At 34.8% G+C, this 10,022-nt stretch overlaps 1 protein-coding gene across 1 annotated transcript in view; it reads left to right on the top strand.

Moving 5' to 3' along the window:
- The window catches only part of TBC1D15 (TBC1 domain family member 15), a gene marked incomplete at its 5' end in the record, with an annotated part of 17,035 nt that extends 7,309 nt beyond the window's left edge, over nt 1-9,726 (top strand). The window contains 6 exons of the mRNA XM_010178390.2: nt 2,231-2,331; nt 3,053-3,152; nt 3,512-3,609; nt 6,932-7,048; nt 7,577-7,663; nt 8,345-9,726. Coding sequence (XP_010176692.2) covers nt 2,231-2,331; nt 3,053-3,152; nt 3,512-3,609; nt 6,932-7,048; nt 7,577-7,663; nt 8,345-8,548 — 707 coding nt within the window. The remainder of the gene's footprint in view (nt 1-2,230; nt 2,332-3,052; nt 3,153-3,511; nt 3,610-6,931; nt 7,049-7,576; nt 7,664-8,344) is intronic.
- Between the last annotated feature and the right edge of the window lie 296 nt (nt 9,727-10,022).

The raw sequence follows: 10,022 nt of genomic DNA, 5'->3' as shown, positions 1-10,022 counted from the left end.
AAGAGCGTATAATGTCTTGCTTTAATCACAGTGTATAGGCGATGTCTAAGTCGTGGTTTCTCTTGATTGTCTTGGAAGGAAGAGAAGGAAAAAATAGCTGGTTCCCCCTTCCACCCCTAGTGTGACATTTAGCTGTTAGGTACTTGGGGGTTTTTTTGTTTTCTGTCTCAGAAAAATGTTGGGATTCTAAAAGCCCACTTTGTGCCAGATTTTGAAGGCAAAAAGTAGGAACAAATTTTAAATAACTAGTAAACTTGCTGCAGAGCTGTAGTGCTTGTCAGCTTTTGTCCTTTCTGTCAAGTCTGTAGAGGGACTTGATCTTTGGCTTGAAAAAGAAGAGGAAAACTTACACTGATTGAGGCTGTTTAAACCTGTAGCTCTGTGCCACATGTCTTTCCACATTTCAACCTGCATCAGTTATCAGAGACGTATAAGAAAAATTAAAGCACATTCACCACCCACTCTATTAAAAACATTGTTTAGATTGCTTAAATCTTTTATAAACAAGAAAGAATAATGGAAATATAGTACATGTGACACTGTATCTATATAGGACTTCTGCGCTACTGAGGCATTGGTACAATGCTGCTCTTGATCCTTCTACAGCAGTTGTAGAGAGATCTGAATAACGCCACAAACTGCCAGATAGGGGAGGGGACAGAGCAGCTGTTAATACAACATTTTTCTGAATTAATTTCTCAAGCTTGCATTAATGAAAGTGGTTTTGTTTCTTATGAAACTTCTGAACTGTCTTGAACAGAATTTTCTCTGCATTTATTTTTAATTTGCTATAATATTAAATGTGTGGGGAATAAATCTTTTTCTTTTGACATTTTAATTATTTACCTGGTTTTTTTTGTTCCTTGTTCTATTTTTCTTCGTACACCTGCTCCATATTTTCAGTCATTGACTCCAATCTTCTTTTCAGTTATTCAGTTATAATTACATAGTTAAGAAATAACTCAGCCAAGCTTGAGTCTTGAGAAATGTCATGTCATGTTGAACCAACCAGTGATGATAGACATACATATAAATCATGTTCTCCCTTACTTAGGCTCGCTGACAGCAATAGGGCAGTAGTGAAGCTGACTTGAGCATCAGTGGTAAGGTAGTTGGAAGAGCGAAGAAGAGGAAAAACGATCTCTAAAAATCCTTGTTCTATACTCTTAACTGGGCTTTTAATGACAAATAAGGAAGCTGGAAGAAGCATTAAAAAGTTATAAATTTTGAAAATATTTTGTGTGTAACTAAAATTTTCTAGGTATTTGTAAAAATGATATGCTCTAAAAATGGGCATTTTATTCTCCAGTTCAATGTAAGCTTTTCCTACAAAGCATGAGAGTGTTTTTTAGGGCATGTAAACTTGATACACCATTTCTGCAGACAGAAGCCTAAAGCCACTTCCTTGAATCAAGTCTGGATATGTTTCTGCCATGCTCCTCCCAAGCAATTTGCAATTTGCTGTTAATCCCCTTCTGCAGTTTGATAGTAGTCTTTTTTGTTGTTGGCTGCCTGGTTATATAGATGGTCTTAGGCTTTAGTATACTTAAAATACCATCCAAGCAGAACAGTCCCTACTTCCCTAAATACAGGAAACCTTAAAGGATATTCAGTGCCAGAAAAAATAAATGTTAAGTACAAAATTTTCTTCATAAAAGCTATTGCACCGTATGTTTTCCAGGAACTGAAACTCAACATCTCTTCTTCAAATCTATTTGAAAAGAAAATCTTCAGCTGGGGGCAGGGAGGAAAGTGGGAAGACATTAAAAGATTTTTTTTTAAATATATGGAAGAAAGCAGCCAATTACAGATGGAGGGGAGAATAAATATGAGTCTGGATTTGTGATGGTGCAAGATATATATTTGATCTTCTAAAAAGTACGAATATATGCTTCAGAGCTCTAAATGGGAACTTTTTAACTAAAAATCTATTCTGGTGTCTGTTCAGTTTGTATGTATTTTAACAACTACAAAAACAATGCATTTGTTTTATGTTCTCTTTAGATTGGCAGAAACCGCTGCTAAATCTTGTTAGATCTGCTGCACGTTGGTTATTATTAATACAAAAATGTCTTTACTGGTGGTTGAGTTAGAAAATTATAGTATCTGTACAAACCTGGAATGTGAACATTTGTTTCACTCAGTCATTTATCACACTTGAAATTACTGTTTAACTACTGAGTTTAACTGAATTCCTATTTGATTTTTTTTCCCCTTTTTGTCCATTAAGGTTATGTCCAGGGGATGAGTGACTTGCTTTCACCTGTCTTGTATGTTATGGAGAATGAAGTAGATGCTTTTTGGTGCTTTGTATCATACATGGATCAAATGGTAAAATAAGGCTTTTTTAGCCCACGTACACAGATAAGCTATGGATAACATTTGGGGTTAATTTTATTTTTTAAATTTCATTGCTTTTTAAAAATTCTTTTAAAGCAATCATCTTATGTTTGAAGTCAGTATTTTTTTTCTGATTGACACAGGGTATGATGGGTTTGTGATACTATTGCTGTACAATACAGACAAATTCGTCTTCTTGGAAATTTCAAAGTAACTCAGAGCCATCACAGATCAATTTGTATTAATCGGGAATCCTCTAGCAGGATTTTGTTCAAGATAATTGTTCCCTGTCATACTTACCTTTTGACATTTGTTAAATGCAATATAGACTTTCCACAAACTGAAGCTTTTATGAATTGTGCTTGTGGCAAAACATGAGTGGTATGAGAATAAAAAAAAAAAGTTGTCTTTTTGATTTGAGTGCAGTGGTGCTGCTTGCAGGTACAGAGCATAGGCTGATTTAAAATATCATTTATTACATACAAAAGCGTTATCCAAGAAACACAGTTCACTGCTTTAATTAAACCTTTCGGTAAAAGGCAGACATTTAATGAGACAGAAGTACAGTTAAATATCCGTATGTTAAATACCTAAAGGATGAGAACCACTGTTGCAATAACAAAACTGTTTTTTAAAGTTGAAAATAGCTCTAAATCTCAAAATTATCATTGAGTTAATCAAAATGACAGTGCTAATGTTTTATTCCATCCAGCATCAGAATTTTGAAGAACAGATGCAGGGTATGAAGACACAACTAATTCAGCTGAGTACTTTGCTTCGTTTACTAGACAGTGGATTTTGCAGTTATTTAGGTAGGTGTGTTATTCATGCACAATAACTAAAACAACTTGCTGCATTCTATGTGCATTGATATCCTTACCAGTCTTTAAACGTAATTCCAGTAGTACTATTATATGAATACAGGATATGTAAATTATTAATGCCTAAAAGATTTCAGTAATTGCTCCATGCCTATTGAAAAACAGGGTCATCTTGTTACTGATTTTAAAAATATGCCATCCTCCAGCAAATGTCTTTGATTCTGAAAAGGGGCTAACATCTTAAAAATCGGTGGTATGATTGCATATCTAAAGAGTGTTGGTTTTTGTCATCCCCTGCCCCCGTTTTAACCAAATTTGGTGTTTATGAAATGTAATGCTCTTATTCCTAGAATCTCAAGACTCAGGCTACCTTTATTTTTGCTTCCGATGGCTTCTTATCAGATTTAAAAGGGAATTTAGCTTTCAAGATATTCTTCGACTCTGGGAGGTAAGAAGATATTTCATCACACAAACTCCAGCAGTCTTTGGACTTAAAAAAACCCAAACAAACAAACATTAGAGTATTAATCACTTTGCAGACTGATTCAAGCTTTTTGTTCTAAACTGATACTGATTCAGTGCAATGAAGTGAGGATATATTAGCATATGTTACGCCTTTTTAGCCAAAACAACAAATTGGGAAGTTGATGAAAAAATACTTAAAAGAGCTGGTGGAGATAAATGGGCTTTTTCAAAAAGGTTTGGACAAGGTCCTTCAGATGAGGCTCTTAAGTGAAAGTAGTAAGTGGAGAGTATCAGTTAACTTTTAATGGAAAAGAGCTTATGCTAGAAGAAATACCGTTTGTGTGTGCGTCTGATTAATTCCTTGATACTGGTAGTACTTTATAGGTAAAGTAGAATGAAGCACTGGCAGGGTGGCCTTTCTGTTGGCCAAAACCATAAAGAAAATGATGTCAGAAGATCCCATTAATCTTGATAAGGCCTCATGATGCCAAATAATGTGATGTAAAACATAAAAATGTGGAAGTTCTGATATTACGAGGGTAATGAGTTTTTTTTTTATTTAGGTGATCTTGGGATCAGATGGAGTAATTAAGATGAACTAACATTTTTGTTAAACAGTTTTAAATTCTTTTTTTCCAAGAAAATTGAGAAGTGTGTCAACAGTACAGGTTTATTGCCTAGGATGTATTTAACAAGAGCCCAGTAACCACTGAAAACTCCCAAACAGAGAATAAATGTTCAGATGAACGGAAGGAGTATTTTGTAGGACATAACATCACATAGACTTGTGCTGGGGAACAGAAGGGTAATGAAAAGAACAGGACTGAGGTGCATAAAATTTATACTGTCATGAAAAATAATGTTGTTTCTGGTATAATGAAAAATAATGTTGATGCTTTTATTCACTTCTTCCACTAATGAAAAAGGAGTCACATAAACAGGAGGACCAGTATTTAAAACTATCTGAAGTAAATCTTTTTTAGCTTTGTATCATCAGTTGGTAGAATTTACTATCATGGAGTATTGAGGTGATATTTCACCTGAAGAGGACTAAGAAGTTTATGAGTAACATTCAAAAGTAAGGGAACCAAAATGTACAAAACCAAATGAATACTCTTATTCCAAGGTATAAATGATAATGATTTTGAGGAAAAAAATTTCACCCATCTCATTTTCCCCCCCTCTCAGTGTTATGTTGTTGTCTCAGTATTTTTTTAAAGACTAATTTTTCTTTTTAACTTGATGACAATGGTATTTTTATTATAGTTTATAGTCCCAGGCTAGCATGTTTTTATTACCTCTGCTTTAATATATGTATACATATGCATACAGAAAAGAAACACACTATATTTCTAACTCTTAAGTATATTTTTTCTGTCTTGGGAAAATGATGGAAACCTATTGATATACGATAGTCTCGTAGGTTCCTTCTAGCACATCATAATGTATTTTTACTACAAGTATTGAATTTCTTTGCTAGGAGTTATGGAGTGGGAAAGGGGATAGCTTGTTTTCCTTTTTAAAACAAACTAATTAAGGCATTTTGTTGATATTTTTATGTGAAAGCTAGTGTCACCTTTGTCACAGCTGAAGTCCAGCTTACAACAGGTTTTTTTTATTCTTTTTTTCTCCCTTTTCATAGCTGTGCAGCTTCATTGGTATCAGTGGACTGTATATGTGGGATTTACAAAGGCAAGCTATAGGCACAGGGGACCATTTTCCCATTTGTAATCAGTAGAGAGAAATGAACTGCTTTTAGGGTATTTCAGTCTGAGCAAAATTCATGTGCTCTTTTGTAATAGCATATGAATTGAGGGAACTTATTTGAAGGTGATGTTACCCTTTGACATATTCACTTGCAGAGGGTGGAATGGGAAGAAAGGAAGTACCATCTGAAATTCCAGTCCCAAGGTCCAGGACTTCTGGGGCTTTTTCTGTCTAATCTATGAATTTCAGGGTGGTGTTCTGGATCTCTGTTGCTGTCCTCTTGAGTTGCCTAAACCACTAAGATAGCATCAGATACTTTTTCTCTGTTCCCACTGGCTTAATGACTTTCAGTGTTTTATCTCAAAAAAAGGAATGAAGATGATTCTTCATTAGACTGGTTATTAGACATTCACCTTAGAGATGGGAGATACCAGTCCCCATCATCTGAAGTAGAGGCTAAAACGAAGCCATCCCCCTTAATGAGCAAGAACCATAGTAATCAGATTGTGATAGAAAAAGTGGGTGGTTACTGTACAGCAGGGTATGCTAAGCAGTGCATCTGCTAGAGAGCTGGCATTCCACCTTGTGTGGATAAGTGGAGAGACATTGTGTGATTGCAGTTATTTGCCATGCTGTATGCAACACCTTTTTACTGAAATATGAATGCAGGTTAAACTGCTCTGGCTGTGGATGGGATTATTTGCAGTACATTTTAGCAGTGTCTGTGAAACTTTGCCCTGATAGCATACCTGAGCCACTGCTTAGACGTCCTAAAATTGAGAACAGCTCAGTCCCTCCTTCACACTGGAGGGACAGAGAATATTACCTGGTAATCCCAGCCAACTCTTAATCTTTCCTTTGCACAGTGAGCTGCTTCATTCGCAAGATGGTGCAGTTAGACTGGCTAGAAAAAGAATCCCAGAAGAAAAATTCTGTAACAGAATTACACAGCTAGCTCAAGCTTAACCTCCAGTGTTATGCTTATACAGCTCACATTGTACAAAACCAGGATGACTTAGTGATAAATTACATATATGCTGGTGTTTGTTACGAATGTTCGTGAATGCTGAGGTAGTGCTAGAACAAATGAGTCCGTATTTGTATAGCTTTATCAGAAAGAAATAGGAGGAAAAGAGTGTTATTTATAACTGTTAGAACTTTTTGGGGGGATTGCTGAGCATGACACAACTTCTAACAATTCATACTTAATGCAGACACACTAGGTGACACAATTTATTAGTTTTAATTACTTCTGTGTAGTTAGTAATTTTGAGTAGGGGAATTTCACATGAGCTGAGGCAGAACACACATGCACAAGACTGTAAGCTCAGGCAGCGTAGTAGCATTATGGTGGACAGCCTGTTAGACACAGAAGTCTTAAAGAACCCAATGAGCGTTTTGGTGACTCAGACTTGCAGTTGTCACTGACTGGCCAAAAGAAAAATTTCAAATAATTGGACAAATACTTAGTTGCCTTCAAAAATAGCTTATTGTCGCTTAAGCCAGTTGACTTGAGGGCTTACTTATTTTCTAAGAGCTGCTTTCCTTTTCAGAGGAAAAGCATAAGCATTTCAAAAGTGGTTTTCGTGTTTTAACAGGTCATGTGGACAGAATTGCCTTGCCAGAATTTTCATCTTCTGCTTTGTTGTGCTATATTAGAATCTGAAAAACAGCAAATAATGGACAAGCACTATGGCTTTAATGAAATATTGAAGGTAATTAACTTTTTGGAGTTGATGCAATATGTTTGTATTTCATGTTGAGGCAAGAAAGAGGTGTGTACTATCTTGTGAAGTGTTAAATGTGAACTGAATGTCTGTCCTCAAAATAGTTTATTTGATGCCTGTGTTTAGTGATAAGATCATTAACAAATGGATCTCCCCTTAGGCTACTGCCTAATATGTATAATCCTAATTTTTGCTTTTTCTTCTGTAATCTTATTTGTTATCTTTTTTTGAAAATGTGAGCTGGGGGTATCTAGGAGGGCTAGATAGGTTTTTCACGTTTAGAATTACTGTGGATTCTTCTTGCAGATCCTGGATACTGGTAAAAGGCAGCTGTTGCATACTGTATCTTTCAGTGCCTGTTTGTCAATGCAAATAGAGTATGTTTAGCACTTCATAGCTTAAGGGGCAAGCTTCTAAGGTGATACTTATTAGCAGTGCAGTACAGTATTAGTGTATTTTACGATAAGCATATTTACCATTTATTGCACTTATTATTTTTTGTGAATATATTTTTAGCATATCAATGAACTGTCTATGAAAATTGATGTGGAATTTATACTTTGCAAAGCAGAAGCAATTTCTATGCAGATGATGAATTGCAAGGTAAAGATATTTTGAATATATCTACTGTGAGCATTTATAGACAGTAAAAGTATGTAGTTGGCTGTAAGTGTACATGTATGACTTGCAAAAAAAATAAATGCCGGGGTATGATAAAGGATGTGCTGTAGCTATACAGCACCTATATTCTAAAAGTCTGTAAGCAAGTGATTAATTTTATAGAGTAATAATGTCACTAGGGGAAAGCTGGATTGTGCCTTTTTGTCGTGATTTCTCAACTCTAACTAGATAACCTCAGTACAAGTAATTTGATGTTCAGTGTGCTCAAGAAAAATGAGGTAAAAGGTGCATTACACTGAAAGAATACCAGACTTATTAAGCATAAACGAATAGTTCACTCAATAAAACTAATTTCAGTTACATGAAGTGTAATTATAATAGTTGTTTAGACTTCTGTTTTTGTATGAAGATTATATTGTTAATCAGGATTTGATTTCTGAGCCTGTCCCCTTTGCTGTATTTTTGAAAAGCAGATGCAGAAAAAGGTAACTTTAATAAAACTTAAGCTGAGAGCGATGCTTTCAGTACAGCTAAATTTAGATGGATGATTACTTATTGGGGGTGGACTGGGGCTGGGGTGGGAGACCTGGTTGTTAACTTTTTTCATTTAATTATAGTTATCTTAATTTTTTTTTTTTTTTTTCCTCCTCTCCTCCTTCCTAGGAATTGCCTCAAGCAGTTAGTGAGATCTTGGGGATAGAGAACAGTTCTGTAACACCAGATTCATATACTGGAGAGGATGAAAGTGGAGCTGTGTTGAGTTGTCCGTCATTATACCAGAGTGTCTCAACACCTGTAATTGCTGCGAATGGAACAAGAGACAGCACTGAACAGATGTCTGAGACGCAGAGCCTGACACCTTCATAATTACAGTTGGTTAAACTGAAGAAAGACTTTTACTGAGCACGTTTTTTCCAAGCACTTGAGAGATGGATATTTAAATTTGGTGTTGATTAAGCTTTAAGGTTGGAAAGAAAATCTGTACTGTAATGCTCTTGCATTAAAGCTTTACAACATGACTCAACTTAACTATTTTTGTAGTTTCTTCTACCAAAATAGCCTTTTGTTTTCAATAACATTCCTTAATATTTTTGTAGCCAAGTGCATTTTCTTTTTGCTGGTGAACTGGAAATGGATGGTGATTAGGAATGAATTTGAAAATTCTGCATTTGCTGAGCTTTTACACGTCTTGATCTAAGACTGTGAGCTCTTTGATTTGAGCAAATTCATAATAGGCCAGCTGAAGCTGCTGTACCAAGTTTTCAAGCTGAAGAGTTGCTGATGTCTTAAAAGAAGGATCGTTTTGTAAATGAATGGGTTTTCCCTGTCTCAAATGTTTACAAAAATACTTCTAAGTATTTGTTGCTGGTTGAATGTAGATTTGAAGTGGACATTTATACTTACACAGTTTAATGTCCAAATACTGCATTTTGTGTAACTGGGAGTAGATGAACAGTATATTTTTACATTAACATATCTTCACTTTATATATGCATCTATATATTTACACACATACACACACTATATACACAAATGTTTGTGAATACTAAAAGGATAGTCATATTTTCAATACCTGAATAAACTTGACTGTTCATTCATATGAATCAATTTGACCAAATTAATGCACAGCTCCAACTTGGGCTCTTTTTCAGAACTTTTCTAACTGAAAGTAACTTTCATGTGAATACATTCAGTCCTACAATTGAGGTAATTTTGCAGTTGATTTCTTGCAAACCTTACTAATGTTTCTTTGCTAATATATTAACTGATCAATTAACTACATACACTATTTTTATGCCAAGATTATTTGGAGAATTAATAAGCAGGTTATTATAAAAAAAAAAAATCAATTAACAGTAATGCATTTTTTGTACATGCAAAAGGCAGTGTGAGTTTATTCCATGCCATGCTGATGTCCTTTGACGTTATGTGAAATTTAACATAACTGATTCAGTGTATTCATTATTTGGTAACTATTGTACATATATAAAATAAAAATCAAAGCTGATTTAGTGTTTTTAATTAAATCATATTTAGAGAAAAAATCTAGTTGTCTGGTTGTTGATATAAGAATATGAGATATAGGGGATAGCTAACAAGTTAGTCCATTGGTATTTTATATTTCATGAGTAATGAAGAGCAGTGGGAATACTTGTTTATTACTGAGTTGAACATGCCTTTCATCTCTAGGCTTTTGATATGTGGGGTATGGCAGAGCTTTCTTCTGGAGCAGTTTACTTTTACAAATGTTATTTGTACCATCTAAAGCAAATACAAGTAATACAAAAAGCCTTTAATAGATAAATCAATTTATTACAATAATTTGAGACACAATTAAACT

This window comes from Antrostomus carolinensis, unplaced genomic scaffold (assembly GCF_000700745.2).
Source record: "Antrostomus carolinensis isolate BGI_N321 unplaced genomic scaffold, ASM70074v2 scaffold30671, whole genome shotgun sequence".
In the NCBI taxonomy this organism is placed as follows: domain Eukaryota; kingdom Metazoa; phylum Chordata; class Aves; order Caprimulgiformes; family Caprimulgidae; genus Antrostomus; species Antrostomus carolinensis.
Note: the sequence above shows the minus strand (reverse complement) of the source record. Positions and strands in the feature narration are given on the sequence as shown.